At 40.7% G+C, this 24,596-nt stretch overlaps 2 protein-coding genes across 4 annotated transcripts in view; one reads left to right on the forward strand and one right to left on the reverse strand.

The window, feature by feature from the left end:
- Window positions 1-5,749, forward strand: part of DKK3 (dickkopf WNT signaling pathway inhibitor 3) — a 51,011-nt gene extending 45,262 nt beyond the window's left edge. Inside the window, exons 4-7 of the mRNA XM_011954281.1 lie at window positions 384-476; window positions 1,763-1,907; window positions 2,895-3,051; window positions 4,182-5,749. Coding sequence (XP_011809671.1) covers window positions 384-476; window positions 1,763-1,907; window positions 2,895-3,051; window positions 4,182-4,407 — 621 coding nt within the window. The 3' untranslated portion in view covers window positions 4,408-5,749. The remainder of the gene's footprint in view (window positions 1-383; window positions 477-1,762; window positions 1,908-2,894; window positions 3,052-4,181) is intronic.
- A 2,000-nt stretch (window positions 5,750-7,749) lies between these two features.
- The window catches only part of USP47 (ubiquitin specific peptidase 47), a 118,868-nt gene continuing 102,021 nt past the window's right edge, over window positions 7,750-24,596 (reverse strand). For all 3 annotated transcript variants that reach the window (XM_011954280.1, XM_011954279.1, XM_011954278.1), the window contains 9 exons: window positions 23,811-24,588; window positions 18,810-18,985; window positions 18,364-18,444; window positions 16,914-17,029; window positions 16,436-16,554; window positions 14,052-14,182; window positions 11,949-11,996; window positions 11,728-11,858; window positions 7,750-10,882 (listed from right to left, as the gene is read on the reverse strand). In XM_011954280.1, the coding sequence (XP_011809670.1) occupies window positions 10,708-10,882; window positions 11,728-11,858; window positions 11,949-11,996; window positions 14,052-14,182; window positions 16,436-16,554; window positions 16,914-17,029; window positions 18,364-18,444; window positions 18,810-18,985; window positions 23,811-24,588 (1,755 nt within the window). In that variant the 3' untranslated portion in view covers window positions 7,750-10,707. The remainder of the gene's footprint in view (window positions 10,883-11,727; window positions 11,859-11,948; window positions 11,997-14,051; window positions 14,183-16,435; window positions 16,555-16,913; window positions 17,030-18,363; window positions 18,445-18,809; window positions 18,986-23,810; window positions 24,589-24,596) is intronic.

A 24,596-nucleotide genomic window follows, 5' to 3' on the forward strand; every position in this document is an offset into this window, starting at 1 on the left:
CCTTTCCTGTGCAGTCAGGCGGGCCTGGACCTCATTAGCTCTTTTTATTAAATCCATCTGTTCTGTGTGGAAGACCAGCCTTGAGTCCCTGTGCTCCCGCCCTGGGTGTGGGCAGGGGGAGAACAGTGCACAGATGGCGATTGTGTGAATTCGGTGTGGGATCCTCCAGGCTCTGGGCCGCCAAGCCTGCTAGGCATGGAGATGCTGAAGGGCAGTGTGGCCACGCAGGGCTCAGGAGCACCTGGAGTCTGGAGGCCTTTCCTGACCCTCCTGAGCCTGTGGGGTCAAGAGTAGGGAATGAAAGCAGCCTAGCCCTTCCTGGGCACTGTGGGCCTGCTGCTGTGCTCTCCATTGACACATCTGCTCCCTGTGCCCTTCCCCAGGAGTGCATCATCGATGAGGACTGTGGGCCCAGCAAGTACTGCCAGTTTGCCAGCTTCCAGTACACCTGCCAGCCGTGCCGGGCCCAGCGGACAGTGAGTATGCCAGGGCCTCTGGGACTGTGGCACCTGGGTCTCGGGCACCTGGGGGAGAAGGCCAGGGGCCCCAGGGTTCTCAGCTGGGCTTCCCAGAAGAGCCTCACCATGATGGGGAGGACCTAAGAGGGCTCCCCAAAGGACTGACTCCTGGAGTGAACAGGAAATCATTCCAGTCTGGAATGACAGGAAGCCATCTGCAGACCCAGGGCCACTCCCATCCCACCCCATGTCCTCCGGTCATGTTGTTTGTGTCACTGATGGCAGAGAAGAGGAGGGACAGCCGGGCACCGTGGCTACACCCATAATCCCAGCACTTTGGGGAGACCAAGGCAGAAGGATCACTTGAGGCCAGGAGTTCAAGAAGGGGAGGGAAGGGAGAGGAGGTGTCCCTACACCTGTTCCTTCCCCTGGGCATGACCCATCCTAGTAGACAAACAGAGACATTCCCACAGCCCCCAAACAGGGAGAGCGGCAGCTACTCTCCTTCTGGGCCTGCACCCCACCCGCCAGATCTTTCTCTCAATCTGTCAGTAAGAGAGGGCAGAGGGATGGGGCAGGAAGAGGCCAGGGCACTGCTCCAATGTAGGTAACACTGGGAAATGTGAAGCCAGGGCAAAGGAGACTCTTCCTCCACCCAACAGGCATTTTGGATGAAGCCACATGGACTCGCAGACTTTTCCTCATCATTTTTCCTTATTCAGACAATAACACAGCATGCTAATAAGTTTGGAAAGTCAAGCAGTTCTTATTACCTTACCTGGCTGTCTGTGGTGAGGCCACTGCTGTTGCATCTCCCAGCCAACCCCACTCAGTGCCATCACTGGGCACAGCCGTGGGGACCTCACTTTGCTCTCTAACTGCCATGCCCTGTGTGGCTGCAGGACCCTGGCACCCACCGGCCATCCTCATCTTGGGCCGGCTTGGGCCTTAGTTTAATCAGTTCGTCATTGGGCCTTGCCTCTTTGGGCCTGGACCTAGGGACCTAAGGAAAAGACAGAAGGGCACAAGTCTGTGGGGACCACAAAGATCCCCTGCTGTTCTTTGCAAAATCTTAAGCTCCATGAGTCCTCCCGGTGTCATTTTTCCAGTGTTCTGACCCCCATGTCTCTCCAGCCAAGCTCCCACCTCTGTCCCGTTGACTTTCACTGAAATTTCAGCCTGGTCTACCTGTCTCTACAATGGGAGGATGCAGGTTGGCCCATCTGTGGTATCTTCAGGCTGGGCTCTCAGCAGGCCCCCAGTCCCTGAGCCACCTGCTCTAGGCTCTTCCCACCTGTCCGCAGCTCTGCACCCGGGACAGTGAGTGCTGTGGAGACCAGCTGTGTGTCTGGGGTCACTGCGCCAAAATGGCCACCAGGGGCAGCAATGGGACCATCTGCGACAACCAGAGGGACTGCCAGCCGGGACTGTGTTGTGCCTTCCAGAGAGGTAAGTGGCTTCCCCTCAGATGCAGGAAAAACCCTGTCCCAAGCTCAACCAGACTGGGCCTCCTGGGGCCATGTCCATGCCAACCACATGGGTTCGCGTCCCACATCCTGGGTAGGCTCCCAAATGCTCATCAGTGTGTGCTGCACTCCCACAGCCTCTGCCCAGAGTGGAAAGACCACCTCCTTTTTTTCCCCCAGAAAAGTTAAATGACTTCAAGATGCAAAAGCCCAGTCTGGAAGGAACCCCCAGATGGGTGGGACTGGCAGCCCCCTCCCTCCCACCACTCCTTATTTCCCAGGTTCCTTTTCCTGTGAATCACCCACTTCCACTCCCATCTTCCATCCTCACTGCCTCTCCCAGGTGAGGTCTGCTCAGGCTCTCTCTGCCCCCATAGGGCTTTTGAAAAATTCTCATTTGCCACCACCCCAGCTCTGCATCCCCAGCCCGCTAGTCCTCCCCATACCTGCCGCCTGCGTGATCTTCCTAAAGGGCTGCTTTTTGGGTGTTGCTCCCCTGGGACCTGCAGCAGCTTCTGTTGTCTCCCACGTTGTTCCGACCCCTTAGGCTGTCTTGCGAGGCCTCATGCAGCTCCAACTTACTTGTCCTCCTTTTCTCTCCACTACTCCTTGGCCTATTTGGGAATTTCACCAGCCCTGACATTTTCCACTGAGCTCAACCCCAGGCCTTTGCTGGAGCTGTGCCTGGGCCTGAATGCCTTTGCCCCACTCTTAATTTCTCCAGACTTTCGGGCCCTCAAGCTCTAGCAGAAGCCCACTTCTTCCAGGCAGTCCTCCCTGCTTCAGCCCTACCAATCATTCCCTCCTGAGCCCAGGCTGCCATTCTTGTTTCCTATCATTCCATGTCTTCAAACCTGCACTTTGGGGTTGACAGTGGGAGGTAGGAGGTTGTGCTCCATTTCTTTGCCCCTCCCCTCGGAGCCCTTCTGCCTACACTGGGCACACAGGGGTGACTCTGGGCTGGCTCCAGGCCTGCTGTTCCCTGTGTGCACACCCCTGCCTGTGGAGGGCGAGCTTTGCCATGACCCTGCCAGCCGGCTTCTGGACCTCATCACTTGGGAGCTGGAGCCTGATGGAGCCTTGGACCGATGCCCTTGTGCCAGTGGCCTCCTCTGCCAGCCCCACAGGTGAGGCCCCCTTTCCCTCCCTCTCAGGGAGCCAAGGGCTGAGGAGGTACCATCCAGCAGGGCACAGGAGCAGGAGCAGGAGCAGGAGCAGGAGCAGGTTTGCCCCGGGAGAGATGTAGATTCCCTTTAGGATTGGTTTGAGAGGTCATTGGGTCATGCAGATGGAAGGGTCCAATCAGCAGTCAGTTCGGGGGCTCTGGAGCCCAGGCTGCCCAGGAGGCACAGATCTGGGGCTCATCCAGCTGGTGGCTGAAGCTTCATGAGTGGATGGCCCAGGGAGAGGGCATGGAGGGAGAAAAGCCTGGGCTTCCTCTCCAGACCCATCACAATGACAGATACACAGAGAGAAAGGAGCTGGCAGAGAGGCCACAGGGAGGCCAGGAGTGGCCACCAAGGTGGAGGGCACAGCCCACAGTGTTTGAGGCTGCTGAGACTCCGTGAGGCATCAGGCTCAGGCCTGGCCAGCTTCTCAGGGCACATCTCCCTTGTCCTCCCTGCAGCCTCTACTCAATCTTCTCTCCCAACAGAATCCAGGGCTGCTAGGCAGACAGGCAGAACTCCCATTCCCCATGGCTATGTGCAGTGGCTCACGCCTGTAATCCCAGAGCTTTGGGAGGCCAATACAGGATTGCTTGAGGCCAAGAGTTCGAGACCAGCCTGGGCAACATAGATCCCATCTCTACCAAATACATTAATTTTTTTAAAAAAGGAATTCTTCCTCCCCACTCCCACAGAGGTCCATGGCTCCCTGCATGTGGCTAGACTACACCCCAGGGTCAGGCTAACTCCTGCCTGGAGGCCCGAATGGGCCAGGGTCTTTGAGGAACTGTGGTGCTGCTATACAGCCCTCGGGTCCTGCCCCTGGGCTGTGAGGCCTGAGAGTCACAGGAGGTCAGGCCTGCGCTGGAGGAGGGAAGCTGCCCTCCACCAGCACATTCTCCCAAAGTGAGCCTCTGTCAGCCATCATTTTGAGATAGATGTTGATGGGAAGTGAAGTGTCTCTGTTGAAGAGACAGGAGAGGAGGGGGTGTAAAGGTGAGGCTGAGAGCCCCACAGAGTCAGGGCGCCTTAGCTTTGGGCCTGGGCAGGCTCCCATGTTTACAGCCTGGCTTTGTCCCATCTTTCCCCAGCCACAGCCTGGTGTACGTGTGCAAGCCGACCTTCGTGGGGAGCCGTGACCAAGATGGGGAGATCCTGCTGCCCAGAGAGGCTCCCGATGAGTATGAAGTTGGCAGCTTCATGGAGGAGGTGCGCCAGGAGCTGGAGGACCTGGAGAGGAGCCTGACTGAAGAGATGGCGCTGGGGGAGCCTGCGGCTGCCGCCGCCGCCGCACTGCTGGGAGGGGAAGAGATTTAGATCTGGACCAGGCTGCGGGTAGATGTGCAATAGAAATAGCTAATTTATTTCCCCAGGTGTGTGCTTTAGGCGTGGGCTGACCAGGCTTCTTCCTACATCTTCTTCCCAGTAAATTTCCCTTCTGGCTTGACAGCATGAGGTAATGTGCATTTATTCAGCTCCCCCAGGCTGTTCTCCAGGCGTCACAGTCTGGTGCTTGGGAAAGTCAGGCAGGGTTAAAGACAGGACCAGGGTGCCACCCCTGTCCAGATTATTGGCTGCTTTGCCTCTACCGGTTGGCAGACAGCAGTTTGTTCTACATGGCTTTGATAATTGTTTGAGGGGAGGAGATGGAAAGAATGTAGAGTCTCCCTAGGATGGGTTTTGGGGAAATGTGAAGAGTGCCCTGCTTTGCAAACATCAACCTGGCAAAAATGCAACAAAGGAATTTTCCACGCAGTTCTTTCCATGGGCATAGGTAAGCTGTTGCAGATGAAATGTTCTGTTTACCCTGCATTACATGTGTTTATTCATCCAGCAGTGTTGCTCAGCTCCTGCCTCTGTGCTGGGGCAGCGTTTTCATATCCACAATCAATTCCCTCTCTCAGCACAGCCTGGGGAGGGGGTCATTGTTCTTATCCATCGGGGATCTCAGAGGCTCAGAGACTGCAAGCTGCTTGCCCAAGTCACACAGCTAGTGAAGACCAGAGCAGTTTCACCTGGTTGGGACTCCAAGCTCAGTGTTCTCTCCACTACCCCATACCAGCCTTGGTGCCACCAAAAGCACTCCCCAAAAGGAAGGAGAATGGGACTTTTCTTTGGAGGCATGCACATCTGGAATTAAGGTCAAACAAATTCTCACATTCCTCTGAAATTAAACTTCTGTTAGGAACAGCAGTGTTCTCACAGTGTGGGGCAGCCATCCTTCTGATGGAAACAATGGTTTTGACACTGTCCCTCTTTGGCAGTTGCATTAGTAACTTTGAAAGGTACATGACTGAGCATAGCATATAGGTTAACTTGCAGAAACAGTACGTAGGTTAATTGTAGGGTGAGGATTATAAATGAAATGTGCAAAATCACTTAGCAGCAACTGAAGACCATTAGCAACCACGTGGAGAAAATCAAACTGAGCAGGGCTGTGTGAAATATGGTTGTAATATGCAGACTGCGAACACTGAACTCTACGCCACTCCACAAATGATGCTTTCAGGTGTCATGGACTGTTGCCACCATGTATTCATCCAGAGTTATTAAAGTTTAAAGTTGCACATGATTGTATAAGCATGCTTTCTTTGAGTTCTAAATTATGTATAAACACATGTTGCATTTAGAAATCAAGCATAAATCACTTCAACTGCTCTTCTGTAGTTCTTGAATTCCTTTTCCCTCTTGACTTTGAATAAATGTAAAATCCTTTCAGCCAGAAAAAGTAAAATAGAAACGACCTGTATTAAAAATTCTTCCATAGAAGCAAATTTTCCACACAACTGAAGCACACCTCTTTCAGCATCAAAATATTTTAGAAATCTTAACTATTTTTGGATGGGAATTTGTCTTAAAGACTGGAAATGCTTCACTGCCTTCTGAAAGGACAAATGGAGTATGTATGACTTTTTTTAGGGGAGCCTTCTTTAATCAAATGCAGTTTGGGGCCATAACACAGTAAGATCCTCAAGGACCATAATATTAGAGCTACTATATTGAAGTTAGCTGTGTGGCAAGTGCCAGATTACCTATATTCATTCATTTAATCTTCACTGAATTCCATGAGCATTTTCTTCATTTCATGGATGAACAAATGGAGTTGCAAAGAGATGGACAGAGTAGAAGTCAGACGAAAACAGCATCTAGTACAGTATGTCCAGGTTATAGTGATTAAGATCAAACAGGGAGCTGTTTCCTATTCAATGTCAAAAACCATCAGGGCCACCCTACATTCTTATTACTTCACAGGTATCTACTGAGAGCCTCCTCAGAACCAGGTGCTGTGGTATGCTCTGCGGTGCCAAGCTGACCCAGATAGGGTCCCTACCTTGAAAGCATCCCAGTCTAATGAGGGAGACACAGCCAGAGCAAGCAACGACAAAACAAAGACCGTCAACCTGATGTGGGAACAAAGGTGTTACGGGAGCCTCAGTGGAGCACATGGGGAGAGCTGGCATGGGAACTGGCTCTTGAAGATGATAGGAGTTTATCAGGAAGCCAGAGGGCACAGGAAAGGGCTTTCTAGACTGTGGGCAGAGGGAGGGAGGCACAAGGGTCAGGTGCCATGTAGGGGAAACTGCAAGTCATTTGCAGTGGCTGGAAGGCAAGGAAAGCTTGAGGAAGTGTTTGGAGAAGAGGCTAAACATTATGTCATCCAAAAAATGATTGAAAACATTGTGGTAAATGAGATAAAACTAGGTTCCTCCATAGTTGTATATGCAGGTATAGTAGGCTGCTCCATTTTGTCATGATAGCCACAAACTTTTAAGAACATGAGAGGCTTTGCAAAATGCTTAGCTGAAGCCAGCATCTGAGTAGTTGGGAGTGTCTCCTTTACTCAATCCTGAGTGAAATGTGGGAGGGGCTGGGTGGAGGTGGTGCTTGAATATCTTGCTGCTCTGTCCCAGAGCCAGAGTTCCTGCCAAGCCATGGCAGATGCTATCAGGTAAACTGCTGAACAGCTGTTCCCAGTCCCTCCAGCAGCTAGGGCTCTCAGTTGAGATCAATTCTCCTCTTGTGCAGTGCAGGTGAGCTGGTGAGGAGGTGGAAAGGAGCAGTGCTGTTCTGGGGAAGGGGCAGAGCATTCCTCTCAACTCTTTTGCCCTCCTAGCTTGACCTACTGATGGCTGCACTCTTTCCTAAACAGTAATACATGCCCCAATGCATGCTTTTGTGCAGTCTTCTTGTTTCTGAAAGTCAAGTTGTGACAATTAATGCTGTATCTAACCAAATGATCACAGCCTACCTCTTCCCCATGGGAACTACAATCAAGGAGAATCGTCCGATTTCAGGTACACTAAACCTAGGGGGCCACAAGCTTCATTTGGGCCACAAACTCCTTTGAAACCCTCATAAAAACTGTCCTACTATCTCCCTGGTAAATCACACATACACACAGTTTTGCCTTTCAGGACATATGGCCTTATAAGATTTTGACTACTAGTGACCAAACTGTTGGTGTTTTTCAAAAATTACACAGGATTAAGATGGAATAGTTTTATTTAGCAAACAAAAAACTGGCTAATTCAGAGTATCCTCTAGTCCACGTACTGTGGTTTAGACTACATTTGCAAAATTAGGGCCTTGACGCTGAACAAAATAAAATCCAGAGGAAGAACTACAGTATCCAATCAAAAAGGAAGTACTAGCAAATGAACCAGAATAAAATATTTTATTGTATTCCATACATTCACAGATCACTTCCAGATTTAGTAACAACACTGCAATGCTATGATGCTCGAACCACAGTGTAAGCTGGTAGCTCTCTCCTGCTCTCTTGGCCTCTAGATGTATCACAATACAACTACTAACTGTGGCAACCAACGCCTATTTCATCGGATTATTTTCTGACTGGAGGCTGGGTTCATCGCTTTAATTCTGGGAAGAATTTTAAAGTACCTTCCCTTACATTATAAGAGATAAACCAAACACTCTAGTGTGAGGGCTGCTTCACACACAGTTTTTATCTATCACTATCATGACTGCTCTTCCTTACATTACACGTCCTATACAGACCAGCTACACACGGCATGGTCCTGAGACCACAGCTTTTGTTTCTTTGGCCAGAATGCACCCCTCACCTTGAGTGCCCACCTTAGAAACGCAGGTACTTGGTTCTCGTGCATGGTTGACACAAGTTCATCTGCCCCATGGTAAAAGCTCTTCGAAACCTTTGCATGACTTGTGGGGAGCAGGGTCACAATTTGTTGCATGTGACCTACCTCAGCCTCAAAAGAGAAGAGATCATGAGGCTCCACTGCCCCTGGGCTCAGGGAACTTGATCCACATTGCTAGGGCTCTGCCTGTTAGGTTATGGGTGCTCACCTGACACTCTGAAGCAGAGGGAGGCTGACACAGATTAGCTTTTATTGAAATTATTAAAGTGCAACATTGTGTTTTCACTCTATCAGGCACTGAAAAGCAAGAAGCTTTTAATGTTTTCTTTTCTATAATGAAATATATTTTCTTTATTCTTATTTGTATCTGTAATACACCTGCAATTATAAGCAGCAATTAAACATAAAACAAACAAAGAACAGAGCAGAAGGCACAGTCTAAAGAGTGGGTATCAGAAGAATTTTACCATTTACGCTCAGGAATACTAAACCAAACCCAATCAGACCAAACTCCAAAGCCCATTTTGTTTACAAATCTGCCTCTTCTGTGCGATAGGAAGTCAGTCCTTTAAAGCAGATACCCCATTTACTAATCCTGTATCCCAAGTAAGCAGGCCTGTATTAGAACCAAATAGCTGTCCTCTTACATCAGAAAATCTAAGTGATCTGAAAGACAGTTCATCACAAGTGTTTCCAATTTTCTTCTGAGACCATCACTGATCCCACTAATGCAAACTCAGAACATTACTTCAGTCAAGTTCAGCTAAATGCTATAGCTTCTTTGAAATAAAAATTGGCCAGAAAAATACCTAGAAAAGATTTTTTTTTCATTGTGGATTCCAGGAGACTTTTAAGACATTATGGAATTCTCGGTGATTATATTCAAATGGCTGAGTCACATTTGCTAACAGTATTTTCTAATTTTATCTTTCTTATAAAAAAAAGGGTAAAAATCGGATCTGAAATACTGACAGGATTCCCCAAAGTTAGATAATAACACATCTTTTCATTTCTCTTATGAGAACTTTACGGTAAATATACCTTTATCGTAGAAATGAGATATCCAATACACATTACAAAATGTTATATTTAAAGATGACGAATCTATTCTTAACCCAGATTCTTCATCCACAGAAGTTTAATGACTAAAATAACACAACAGAATGAACAAATGTTTTATTGGCATGTTCATTGTTGTAAACAGCATCTGGCATGAAAAAGTTTTACCAAAACCTTTTTTTTACTGATTTTTATAAATTAGATGGTATTTCAAAATTTATGTAGAATTGTGTTCATTGAATACTTTTATTTAGCAAAGCAAAAACTTGCTGATACTAATAAACTCTGCAATGAAATCATGTTGACTGCATCAGTCTGTACCATGACCTGACCTCACTAGCAAGTTTATTCAAAACAATGTTAAGATGTTTCCCAAAAGTTAAACTACATGTAACTACAAATTGACTCTAAAAATTAAAACTGGACTTACAAGCATTCTAGAAGATTCAAACTTGAAGTAAATCTTCAAAACTAGATGTACAAAGAGAAAAAAATTGAAGCCACTGAACAGAGAAACCTCATTAACAAGGGCAACAACAATCCTATGGGACCTAGCACTGAAGGAACCTCACTGAGGATTACATTTACACAGATTGCTATACTTCTCAATGTACACAAATGTACAGAATGAATGATACGTGAAAAGAATAACCATGGGAGATAGTTGAACTGCAATTATGATAACTCAACAGGATCAATTTTATTTACATGCTGAATAAATGAATGAAACATATTCTCTACATCCATAACTTAAGTACAATCAGTTATAATTACAACACTGCAGCAATCTGAGCTGCCACCTGCTGGGAGTGGTCTAACGGAAACGTTCTGATGTTCCAGAATAATGTTCTTAATACTCTGCAAAAAATGAAACAAAATAAAAACACAACTTCACAATTCCTTACTGAGTTACGGCTGGTTCTAAGAATTTCCTTTCTTCAGCTCCTGTTTTTGCTGCTTTCCAAGAGTCAACACATGTTGGATTTACTTCTGAATTGTCAATGAGGTAATGTGTGTATCAGTGAAATAAACAGAAAATTCATTCATTCATGGCCTTTGCACAGCTTTTATTATTAAGCTATGAGCATCCTGTTTGAGGCTAGTTTTACTAGCGGCTATGTGCACATTTGTCCGCAATAGAAGTAGTTTACTCATTCCCCTGTCCCCTTTTCTAATAGAAGGTTTGCTTTTTTTGTTTTTTTTTTTTGCACATCCCTTTTCACTTTACAGTACATTTGACTATAGTGCACAACATGATTCCGAGTCAAAACAGTGGCCCATTGGGCACTGGAGCTTCTGATTGGTGTAGGGCAATCCAATCAGTGCTGGTGTCACCGGGTTACCCCAACCATGTCCGGCCAAAATGGCACTACCCAGTGGTAGTAAACCATCTAATTAAAACCAAAACTCCCCCAGGGAAAATGCTACACTATCAGAGTCAGTCTTGAGTCAGATCTTTATTTGGTGCTCCATCCAGATATATTTTTAGTGCTTTCTCTTTACGAGGTGAGTACGTTACACGATGTCCAGTCTTCTGGAGTCGACTGCTTTCTTTTTTCATCAGTTCATTTCTTTGCTCATCTGTCAATTCCATTAATTCTTCTGTTTTATCCCTACATATAAAATATTAATCACATATTAGGCCAGTAGAGCCTGCCACCTCTATTAATGTATGCTTGAATGCTATGATGCTCCTCAGCAAGATAATGAAATCTGTTACAGGTGAAGTAATATTATTTTATATATTGGGATGTCCCAGATTTCTAAGGTGTTTATCACAGGAACGCACTGCTTACTTCTAAAAATGGCAGAGAATAATTTCCATGTTATGAGCAGTAGTAACAGCTATCATTATTGAACATCTATTTATAACAGGCACTGTGCCAGTTATTTTACATGCAATAGCTCTAATTCTCATAAAATCCTGCAAGGTAGACATCACTGTTGCAATTTTATAGATGAGGAGCTAGGTAAATCAGAAAGCTAGTTTTGAACCCAGATCTGTGAGGCTCCAATGAGTATTCTTTTTCCTCTACATCTGTGCTGTCCAATACAACAGCCATTAGCCACATGTGGCTACTGAGTTTGTGAAATATGCCTGGTTCATATTGAGATGTGCTGGAAGTATAACAGACATACAATATTTCTAAGACTCAGTACAATACAAAAATGCAAAATATCTTATAAATGATTTTTTATACTGATGACTTGTAGTGATCATATTTTGGATATACTGGATTTAAAATATTTTAAAAATTAATTTTACCTGTTTCTTTTTATTGTTTTTAATGTGGCTACTAGAAAACTTCAAATTATAATCATGCTTGGCTGTCACTGTATTTCTACTCATTATTGCTGCTCCATATCATAAAAACAGTAAAGATATTTATGGAAAATAAGATATTTATGCACACCAAAACTGTATTACTAACAGCAACAAAAACATTGTGAATGTTACCTATAAAATATGACCGCACCATCATCACAGATATAAAGAGGCCAGACATTCAGGGTAGAAACTTTGGGATTCCAGTCTAAATCTTGATGAATATCAAGGACAGAAATATCACAGGGAAATGTTCCTCTACCCTAAAAAGAAAAAGAATGAATGACTAAATCATGCCACTAGCTGTGTTTATCATGCACAATACACAGATGCAAACATTCTTAGGGCTTTACCTTAGCAAATTCAATATCTTCCAAAGGAATCCCACTGATTTCACTAAGCTGTAAAATAAAACATTTTATTTGAGTTCACTTAAAAAATAAACTTGCCTGGAAAAGTTATTTTCCTTTTACCCCACCAATAGTTTACCCCACCAATAGTTAAACCAATCAGTTTAAAAACTGTTTGATATAAAAAAAATTAGAAGAAAAAGATGGAAGCGGCCACCCTGCAAATACTACGCCCCAGAAATACCAAGTTAGTATATTCCTTCCAGACCTTTCCCTATGCATACACAAACTACACCCACATGTTCCAAAAACATGTAAAATTAGGTTAATATCTCTATATAATAATTCTGTTCCTAGAAGAATAGGATACAAAGTGACCACATGCTCTTCAATAACTGAACAATATACATTTTATCTTCTGTGGATGGACACTGAGACTGTTTTCAGTTTTTCCCAGTTACAAAGCTCTACTGTATACTTCCATGAATATATCCTTGCACATGGTGAAACCCCCTCTCTACTAAAAATACAAAGAATTAGCCGGGTGTGGTGGCACATGCTTGTAGTCCCAGCTACTCGGGAGGCTGAGCCAGGAGAATCACTTCAACCCAGGAGGCAGAGGTTGCAGTGAGCCAAGATCGCGCCATTGCATTCCAGCCAGGGCAACAAGAGTGAAACTCCATCTCAAAAATAAATACATAAATAAATAAATAAATTATTTTTTCTTGAGACAGAGTCTCACTCTGTCACCCAGACTGGAATGCAGTGGTGCAATCTTGGCTCACTGCAACCTCTACCTCCTGGGTCCAAGCAGTTCTCCAGCTTCAGTCTCCTGAGTAGCTAAAATTACAGGCATGCACCATCACACTTGGCTAATTTTTGTGTTTTTAGTAGACACAGGGTTTCACCATGTTGGCCAGGCTGGTTTCGAACTCCTGAACTCAAGTGATCTGCCTGCCTTGACCTCCCAAAGTGCTGGGATTACAGGAGTAAGCCATGGCACCTGACCTGCAAATACTTCTATAGATCAAATTCCCAGATGTTTAATTGCAAATCTGAAATACTGACAAATGATGCCAACTGAACTTGAAAAAAATCACATCAATTTATACACTTACCAAAGGTATATATTGCCTGTATCCCCTAAACCTTGAGAACTCTAGGTATTTTTTGATTTTCTAAATCTTCACCAATTTAAGAAGTGAAAAATAACGTTATTCTTTCAATTTGTATTTCTTTTTCTATAAATTGCCTATTCATGTTGTCTTTCTTAAAATTAGATTTGTTCCATCTTTTTCTTATTAAGGTAGTAGCTCCTTATAAATTATGGACAGCATGTTTAATAAATGTTTCAAATAATTTCCTCCTAGTTTACTGTCTTTTAGCTTTGTTTATGAGTTGCTTTTTAAATACCTTTTTCTTTGGCTGTGCTGAGGATAGGTTTGTATGTGGTCTATAGTTTCTTTTTTTGGCTTCTGGTATTATGCTTACAAATATCTTTCTCCAGGAATATGAAAATATTTTTAGTATTTAATATTTTACATATTTTCACCTAGTACATTTACTTTTTTAATATACAAACTTAATATATTTAGAATTTATTTTTGTGTTTAGTATGAAGTACAGAAATAAATCTTTTTCAAAATGCTCATTGTGCTAGTACCACGGATTGACTAATTCACCCTTTCCCCAGAGATCCTTAGATATTCCATCTTAAAATGCAAAACAGACCTTTATCTGGATTCTCTACACAATTCTACTTCATTTGTTTTTTTGAGACATACAGCAATTCAATCTAGTAACTTCTAACTAATTCTAACTTCTTAGGACAAAATTGGTCCAAGCAACAGAAAGTGAGGATCCACTTCTGAATGGCCAGGAGCCAAAGTAATTTTTCAAAGAATCAAGAGCCTGAACAACCAGAGTGTGCCACCAGGTGTGACAGAAACCGAAAAGAAAGGTTGCTGCATCAGTGTTTGGTACTGCTTCCTAGGTTTTCTCTTAGGCAACACAGGAAAAATGTATTGTTTATATATTATATATTTTATAAATATTATGATATATATATACAACATAAGATACATGTTTTGTTTAAAATGAACTTACCTTCTCTCGCAATTCGTCAACACTACTGCTTTCCAATACAACCTCCTGGAAGGGATCCAACTTCATCTCTGAAGGCTTCCACCGTCTTGACAAAACTGCAAGCTGTGACATAGACTTCATCTTCTCTACCCCTAAGAATATGCAAGATTAGGCCATCATTCTATTTCCTCTGAAGGTTCATAGTTCGACTTTTCCCTTAGTGCCTGACTAAACAAAAAAATTTACTTCAAGTGTTACTCTTAAAAAGTGGGCACAAGAAAAAGCCCAATTATCCCAAGGAGTTTTTGAGAATCAAATATTTACTCTCTTCTCTCCAGTCTCAGAAGATAATTCTTCTCTTCTTCAAACTATTGTTCAACCAGTACTCCTAATTCCACTCCCTCCTGACTCCTGTTGAACGCTGCATTCCCAGTTACTCTCTTCTCTGGATCTCCAATCATCGTTTCTCTATTGGCTACTGCCCCTATCTAAAATCATAATCAAATTGACTTCACTCTATCCTCTTTTTTCACTCAAGCTATTATTAATCCTTCTCTTTCCATTTAATCCCCAATTTAGTGATTCTTCAAAATTGTCACTTTTACATTATGTCACTTTTCAAGCATCAACTCAATTGTCACTTTTCTCTCTGGTGTACACAAGAACAACTTCTACTGATTCAGTCCCTTAGTACCTATTATTTTAGAATGACAGGTTTGCAGTTCTGTTTCTTCCACAGATTGTGTGTACCTGGAGGGCAATAAGTGGTTCTTACTCATTTTTGTAGCACAAGGGATTAGCAGTGTCTGGCAATTTACAGGTCAATAAATATATCTTGGATTTAATCACATGACATTTCTTACTCAACTATCTTGATGTGAAAATATACTGAAATAATACTGATGTAGGTACCCACCATCTACTACCATTTTCAGATGAATCCATCTCTGCTAATATACCTAATCCTTACAAGGGTGACTTCTTTGTCATTTATGATCTCTTCCCAACTTACCCAGGCACAGTGATTATTCCCTAAGACTCCAGATACTCAAAGAAATCACAATCTGAAGCACTTGCCTACACACCATAGTAGATGGTATCCTAGTTGTTCCTTACCTCCCAACTTAACTTGTCAATCAGAATTTCAACCATTTAAATTTATGGTTGAATTAGACCTGAAGCAGCCTGAAATGCATGAGTTGTTAGTATTACTGAGCCCTCTAAACACTAGTATAATCTTGTAACAAAATATCCAGAATTGACATTTTACTTTCTATAGAAGAAAAGGAAAATTAAAATTTTCCTAAGCAACAGCAAAAAAAGAATATAGAACTAGCTGTTTACCTTGATGTGATCTTCTAAAAGCCAACTTTCCTCCCAGAGCCTCCCTCCAAAAACCAATACTTTCAATGTACCAATGTTGATAATGAAAACCAGGAGGTGCAACAAACAGGTCTGCTACTTGGACCTCCTCAAGGTCACTGTTATGGGTTGAACTGTGCCCCCCACAAAAAGACATGTTGAAATCCTAATCCCTAGTACCTCCGAATGTGACCTTATTTGGAAATAGGGTCTTTACAGTGATACTCAAGGTAAAATAAGGTCTTCAGGGTGGGCCCTAATCCAATAGACTAGTGGTTTATGAAAAAGGGGAAAACAATACAGACAGACAAGCCCACAGAAAGAACACCATATGAAGATGAAGGCAGAGACTGGGGTGATGCATCTACAAGCCAAGGTTGCCAATGATGGCTCAAAACCACAGAAGCTAGGAGAGAGTATGGAACAGATTCTCCCCCACAGCACTCAGAAGGAACCAACCCTGTTGACAGCCTGATCTCAGACTGTGAGACAATACACTTCTATTCTTTAAGCCACCTGGCTTAGGACACGAATAGTCATTGTTCTTGAGTCTCTGATAAATTATCAGTACCATGTCCTCAATACAAAATAAGCCATAATAATAAAAAAAGAAACTAAAGAACAAACATGGCTAAAAAAATAATAGCAGAGTTTTCTTAAAATGTATTAAAAACCTAACTTTGTAATTTCCTCATAAGGGGGAATTAATATTCTCAACATTCAAAAAAAGAACACTTAAAAGGCAAACGGCAGCATTTGATAGGAGAAAGATAGGAGAAGGCTGAAAGACACCGATTATTCTTTCACAAACAACTTAAGCAGTTACACTAGGACACAGGGGAAGAAAATAAAACTTCCAGGGATAAGACGTAGGTAGGAATCACATCAATCCACAATGAAGATATCGTTATGCTTAATATAACGCAAAACACTATAATGTATATTAGATTCCTCGTAACTCATTATTTGATTAAAAACTATAGGCTTCTATTAGCTCTAGAGTATTTCTAACTGACACTTCCCCCCAAAAATATTGAAAATACCATCAAGAACTTCAAGGAAAACCTCCCAATTGCTGGAAATATTAATATCTTCTTCATAAATATGATAATCCAAAAAGACAGTGCCAGGATTCTTCCATGTTTTTTTCCTCAGACGAAACCTACAAATGTGATAAGACATTTAAAACGACTATAATTTGAAACTCTCAATTTAAAGATTGACACTAAACTGACACCAAAGAAAAATGAACTATGTTCAAATATAAAAGTCAAATAACGAGTTGTTAAAATTTGGGGAAATAAAGAAATGTTCCTAGTAATTCAAATTTAGAATCCTCTATAGGAAATCCAAACAAAATTTTTATACTCTTGTTTAGTCCTTGTAAACTAATCTGTCGTACTAAAATTCTGAATAGTACAGGAAATTTTAATTCTCCCAGTTTTAGAAAATCATACCAGTTCATTTCAACTGACCACATAGTCTTTCTTCAAATCACTGATGACATTAATTTTACTTTACCTGTCAATACTGAGCTCTAAACCACATTGCTCCCTGAGCTGAGGAATTAATTCCTCTTTTGATTGCCGTACAGTCATTCCTTTAGCAAACACAGCATCTAGCAGAAACTTGCATGGCTAGAAATATAAACACAAACAATCAGAGCGTGAATTACACATTAATTAAATACATTAATATTAAAACATTAAAATAAAAATTACCAAAACATGTTATTTGCAATTAAGGGCCTGAATTTCGGACTCTTATCTCCCTTTTTTGAAACCTCAACTCCACTATTTATGAGCTCAGCTATCTTCAGCAAGTTTACTTAAAATCTCTGTCTCAGTTCTGTAAATTGGGAACAGTATCTTCCTCACTGAGTCATTGTAAAGGTTAAATAGGATAACACATTTGTATTTTCCTTCTTATAATAGTTATAATTTTGAAAGCAAAAAGAACCACTTTTATGGACTAAAATGAGGGAAATGTATACTAATTCTCCAAATACATTAACCAATTCTCAAAAGAGACACAGTTTCCACAGACTCAGATGAAATATGTAAGTTAAAATGACTGTAATGGGTCACATTAAGAGAAATAACAGGTGCCAGCTAAAATATCTTGTATGAATAAAGGCATTTTATGATAAATTTATGGTTTTCACATTTGTTTAGTTGTTCAATAGGATGATATAACATGTTATAACAGAATGTTGTAATAGTAGGATGTTATAACCTTCTGAAAATATGATCTTTGCCTTATTCTTTTGGGTATTTGTGGTAAGACTAGTATACCACAGGGACTAAAATATTTTATTATTCCTTAAAAAACACAGCCTGTTTAGATCATTAACCCACACCATTTACAAGCAGTGACTTTGACCAAGAAATACTTCTCTGTGCCTCACTTTAACTTTCTTCATCTATAGAATAAGAAATAGTGCTTGTATCTTAGTTAATTGATGAGGATTAAATGAATTAATATTTGTAAGCACCTAAAGCACACAGTAGACACTATATAAATGCTTGTTACATACTAAAATGACTTTCAACTGCTATTCACCTGTAGCATTATACGATTGTTTCCAGAAAGCAAGCACAAAGAAAAAAAAAATTTTCCTTTTAAAAGCAGGAAAATTTTGTCTCATTTCAGCATTTGCAGCAACACTTTAGAGCACAGGGATGACAAACAGTGGCCTGAGGGCCAAGTTCACTGCTGTCTACTTTTGTAAATAAAATGTTGAGACATAGCCACCTCGTTGGTTTATTATTGTCTATGGCTCCTTGTGGTAAAATAGCAGAAGTGAGTAAGTGCAGCAGAGGCAGTATGGCCTGCTAAACTACAAGGCCCAGAAAAAATTTGCTGACCTTTGCTTCAGAGAAATAAAATGAGTATGAATAAAATCTCTACACTGTATGTTTTTAGTAACTGTAAAAAGTAACCTCATATTGTTCTTAAATGTGTTACTTACCTCTTGTTCATTGACCAAAAGCTGGTACACTTTAACTCTGTATTCTCCTTTTTTAAGTGCTCTCCCCAGTCTAATTGTAATCTATAAGTTAAAAACATTTTTTTAGACATGCTGCCTCAACAGAATAAATAACCCATTCTCATCCCATTTTTAAACTTTCCAAAATTCTCCAGATTATAGGCTCTCTGAGAAAAGGCATATCTTTTACCTCTGAATTCCCAGCACCTAGAATAGTAACTGACACACAGTTAACATTTCACAAATGTTTGTTAGATGAGTGAAGAAAAATAACAACAAAAAACCCCCCAAATTACCATTAATCATTAAAAAAAAAAAAAAAAATCCTTCCAGTGTATCTACTTCACCTTACTTGGAAGTAGTAAAAGCTGTTTTCGAATCTATCATTTAAAATTGACTGTAACTACTCAAATATTATTTTAATCAACCTTATTGTCATCAGAAAATGATGAAAGTGTCTCATTCAGCCGGACGCTCTCAAACTCCTGATTGCTGGCATACACTCGAAAGACCTTGAAGTGAGAGGACAAAACTCCAACAAAGGGCTCTAAATGTTGTTTGAAAGCTGCCAGAGTAATTCTTTTATCAACATGCACCATCAACCCTAAGCATAAAAAAAAAAACAGGAACAAAAATGTGAAAGAAACCTCTGAGTATAAATGAAACAGATCATATACATTTTACTATACTGTACGCAGGAAAAAGTATCCCTTTTCAGTTAGACTTTAGCTAATATACCACACTGAATGGACAAAAAACATGGACACAGAGTTTCTGATAGGTATTATCTGATAGCTTAAAATGTTCCGAGCTATTTAAGTGCTTGTTTGTTTAGGTTGCCAAACTCAAAAACAAGCTTCTAGAAATTCTTTTAAAATATATACACTTCTAGCTCTACACACTAATAGTGTAAGCACTGGTGGTTCCAATCCCACCTCTTCTGCTTACTTACTATATGAGACACCAGCCTCCGTACCTCCATTTCTTCACTAGAAAAATGGAGATGTAGTGCCCACCTGAGTGTTGCAATGTGAATTCAGTGAGGTAATTCATTTATCATGCTTTCAGCACAGTGCCAAATACAGCATGATTGCCTCAACAACTGTTAGTAATATTATTTAATTTTCAGATTTTCACTAGAAAAAAATGTCACAACTGGCATACTAAGATGTCTGATTTATCGTGTGCTTGGGCTGTAACAGGAACTGTATTTAAATGGATCAGAAACTCTCACCTCTTCCCGGCTTAAATTTAAGCTCTCTTGGTATTGTAATAGGATTATCTTTGATGAGCTTTTTTTTCTCTAATGCTTATTATTTTAATCTTTTGTCTCTAATTTTATAAGCCACTCATGAGGACACATCTGGAATGCTTCTATTGACTGTGATCTTCATATTGTAGTAGAAAGCAGAAACCGGACTCTCAGTTAATAAGGCAGGGCTGCCTCGCTGCCTCAGGCCACTGGACCTCTCTGGCTCTAAGGTTCCCTCCATGTTAGGTCTGGTTTCTCTGCTAAAGCTACATGGAAGGTAAAGGATGAGACCTTAAAATACTCCTGGTTTATATTCCCATGTCATAGCAACATGTCTCACATGACTTTTTGAATAAATTAATGTTGATTGTTTTCCTGGCTATAAAATATAGGCTCATTAATAGAAAATGTGACAAGTACAAATTAGAAGAAAATATGAAGAGGGTGATGAACTTTATTGACTATCTACCTTTTGAGTTTTGAGACAGTATTTCTCTTAATTTGTTTAAAATGTCACTTTTTAAGCTTTAAGGAGTGCCCCTCTCTCTGTATCAATAACCCAGCTTATGGCAAACAAGCTTGTCTATGCTATCTAACAAGGTACTAAATTTCTTAACAGAAGGGTGTAATGCAAAAATTACTTGATTAGAAATGGAAAGCCTATGTCGAGATTTCAGTTTTGTCACTTTACTCCAATAAATGGCTGTAGGCAGGTCATCCAATCTCCCTCAGCCTCAGTTTTCCCATGTGATCATAAAACATTGTTGTGACAAATGTAGTAAAAGTCTTTTCTAAAGCATTACTCAAATACAAGCTTTTATTGCCATTTTGGTTTCTTTCCTAACCTCTAGTAGTGTCGTGTCATAGGAAGACAAAAATGTTTGTTGGTTATTGGTATAGCTTAATATGGTGATTACGACCAATTGGTTCTGGAATTTGATGGCCTAGCCTGAATGAATTCCTGGCTCCTCTTCATATATTAGATTTGTGACTCTGACTTCTCAACTTTTCTGTACTTAAATTACCTTTATTATAAAATGGAGATAACAGTATTTAAATCTCAAAGTTGTGTTCTGGGGTCAATACAGGTAAAATGTTTAGCATAGCTTTGGCAAAGAGTGTTAATTTATTGGCTATAATTACTTTCTTTGTAGTTTTAGAGATTACCATTGCACCATTTTTCCTATTTACCTCTTCACACTGAAGAGTCTGTCTTCACAGAACAACCTGAAAATATATTTATGATTTTCCTTTTTCTGTCCTTTCTCTTATGTATTTCTTCTTTTATTCTTTTTCCTTTTTTTTTTTTTCCTGAGACAGGGTCTTGCTCTGTTGCCCAGGCTGGAGTACAGTGGTACGATCATAGCTCACTGCAGCCTCTCCCCTCTGGGCTCAAGTGATCCTTCCACCTCAGCCTACTAAGTAGCTGGAACTACAGGCTAATTAAATAAATTTTTTTTTTTTTTTGTAGAGATGGGGCCTTACTATGTTGCTCAGGCTGGTCTCTAACTCCTGAGTTCAAGTAGTCCTCTCACAGTCTCCCAAACTGCAGGGACTACAGGTGTGAGGCACTGTAACTGACCATTACATATTTCTTAAGTGGTAACCAAAATTGTACAGAGAAATTTCAGTGCAAATGCACTACCATCTTTATTTATCTTGGCTTTCTTGTTTATACCCAAGTGCCTACGAACTATAAATAGGTCCTACCAGGACAGTGTTCTCAGAGAATGATCTGCAATTATTCTCTGAAACAACTCTTGAATTATAACTGCTATCTTAAGGACCATCATTTTAAATACAGTTTGATCACTGCCTGAGTGAACTGCCTATACTGTGCACAGCGCATCATTCTTCAAATATCAAATTCATTGTCTACTTGTTCTTCCTTGCCATTTTATCACTCTGAAGAATGTGTATTATTACTCATCACCCACATGTTTTCCCAGGGACCTACTTCCAGATGACTGAGGAGCTGCAATGAATCAGTCTTAGCACAGACTCAAGAAAAACCCGGCTGCTAGCTGCTATCCCTACTGCCCTATCTCCAAACCAGTTTTCTACACATGAGAAGGCATTTTCCAGGGTCACATTTTCTTTTCAAACAAGACCTTTTCTATGGCTTCTAAAAGCCCAAATACATAAGTTGTAGTGAATGGTTTCTCTTCTTCACCATGTTTACTATTTCAATGAACACTAGTAAATTAGCTTAGTATGAATTTACAAATATGGGCAATATTCTCCATTTAAAAGATTTTCTTAACTGTTCTAGGATGGAAATGAGACTTTTCAAACTATAATTCTAAGTATTCCCATTGAATTCTTCCTACGGTTGAGACTATCACCCAGTTAAATTTTTAGCACACCATTCTAAAACAAACCAATTAAAAGAAATTTCCAACCTTCTACTAAAGAGGAACTACTTTTAATTTTTCTAATGTCCTTGATTAGCTTTGTTTTTCTCTAATGCTTATTATTAGAGAATAATAATTGAGTATGGTAAAAAAGCAGAGTAGTTACTACTATTTTTCCTTTACTAAGATGGCAAGGAAAGAACAGTGGTAGCAGCTATGGGGTGGTGACTTATGATATCTGAGTCTCATCCTAGCAGTGTGAGCGACTAGCTATGTGACTGCAGGCAAATTACTTAATCTGTTTGACCAATTTTGTCATCAGTGAAAATGGTCTAACAATAACAATTTCACACAGCTGTTAAGAGAACTAATGAAATAATGTAAGCTAGTGAGCCTTATGAGGTAAATGCTCCACAGAAATTTAAAGCATTATTATAATACGATTTCCCTCTATTTTGTTCTGCTAATCCACATTTTCACACTTGAGTTTTTGCAAGATATATGTATGAATGTCATATGATTCCAGTGTTATTTAACCCAACTAGTTAAAAACACAAATTTAAATACTTGTATTATTTCATAATTTCTACTACTTTCTTTTAGCAGATAGAATTTTGAGACTACAAGCATCACAGCACTTAACTTTTAGAGTGGGTGACTGTGCACCTCCTCCCCATGAGATTAAGCATAAGGCTGTATCTCAGTCGTCTCTACTGCTAACAGTTACATAGGGCCTGGCATCTAGTATGGATTTAGAAAATGTTACTTGGATGGGTGGATGACTGGATGGATAAAGAGTGGTACTCTCTTCCAAAGGTAAAAGGAACAATTAGATGCCTTCAATTCTAGTAATGGTCCCACTTAACTAGTTATATATACACTTTTGGGCAAGTCATTCATCCTCTATGAGCTTCGGTTTTCTTATCTGTCATATAAGGATACTAATGTTTGCTTTATGAAGTTTGGAGAAGCTTTAAGTGAGAACAAATAAGTATTTTGAAAACTAAAATATAAAAGTATAAGGAGGTAAGATTAATATTTTCTTTGTTAGAACTAATGCAAAGTATTTACATTTTCAGCTACTTATCTTTTACACTCGAAGAAAGATTTTATATCTTAAACCTGGTTGTCTTGCTAATTATTTGGCTGGCCTTAGTCTAAGGTTTTATAAAGGTTCTTTTATTTTAAGTCTCATACGATGCTGTAATGTTTTTGTTGTTACTGCTTATGCCAAATGCCCAAACTCTCAGATCTCTTCCATCTTTCTGAGATTATGCACTGGAATTTCTAGTAACTCCTCGCTTTGGAGTTACTTCAAAGTAACAAAAAAAATTTTTAAGAGTGCTTTTTCTTTCTCTGACTTTCCCAGTTAATTATGGACTTTTTAAGGGTGTATAGCAAGGGAATTGTTGTTTGCATTGGAAATAGAGAGAGGGAAGAAATAATGTAGAAATAAAACATTTTCCTGGGCATTGAATATCAAATTTTCTAAAGTGTCTCAGCTTTTAAAAAATATTATTTACTTTTTAATATATTCCCTAATTTTTTACTTAGTAATTATATAATAATTCCTTCCTAATATTGAATACTATTTTTTTTACTTCTTATCTCAGAGTTCTGATATAATTACCATCTAATTTATTGCACAGGTCTAAGAACAGTGTTCATTATAACTGCATCGAAAATCAAAGTCAATAATCTTATAATCCAGAAAGTTACAAATGATCTTAGAACTAAGTACCTAACGCTTAACTGAAAATTTAAATAAACTGAGAGAAAAACTGATGCTGTTACAAGGACAGTTTTTCTTTTGAAGTACATACATTTATGTCCTTCCCCAGAACCTTCATCTGCAGCATAGGGTTCAGCTTTGAAATACATGTACTGCATTTCTCCCCTACTCTTGCCACTCTCATCATATTCACTATCAGTTCCAGAGTCTTCTTCTGCTGTATCCCATGTTTCTTTTTTCCCTTCATTTGCTTTAGTTCTTCTACTACTTGTGATACTGTGAGAGTCAAGTCCATTAGCCAAAGGGATCTGAGCATTGTCTGCATTGCACAAAGTATCACTGCTATGACTGGAACTAAGAATATCACTGTCCACTGAACTTGTACTCCTGTCATTATTCACATCTGAGTCTGATCGTTCTTCGGACTGAAAATTTTCTGGATCAGAAGTCTGAATATGCTGTTCAAGTTCTCTATTATCTACTGATGCTGAAGAGTCCCTCTCATTGAGAGGTGATTCGATGTTTTCAAAGTCACTTGTCTCAGTACTTTTGCTGCTGTCCCCATTATCTCCATCCTGCTGTTGCTGCAGTGACAAGCTTTTGAGTTTTTCAGTGCTTTCTTCTAGAATAGCTTCCACAGACTTTAGGCTTCCTACAGGTCCTTTGACTCTTTCACAATCATCATCCACATTACCAGAATCGCCTCCAGCTTTCTGGTATGCTGTCCTTTTGGAATAAGATCCTGGGGATTGTTCAGGTAGCAAAACAAATAATCTGATTGTATTTGCATGCCGATCCAGGAGTTTCCATAAATGAGACTCTGCAAAGGCCATCTGGTAATCCAAAGTCTCGGAGCTTTCAACAAACACCTACATGG

The sequence above is a fragment of the Colobus angolensis genome, unplaced genomic scaffold, assembly GCF_000951035.1.
Source record: "Colobus angolensis palliatus isolate OR3802 unplaced genomic scaffold, Cang.pa_1.0 Scaffold380, whole genome shotgun sequence".
Classification (NCBI taxonomy): Eukaryota; Metazoa; Chordata; class Mammalia; order Primates; family Cercopithecidae; genus Colobus; species Colobus angolensis.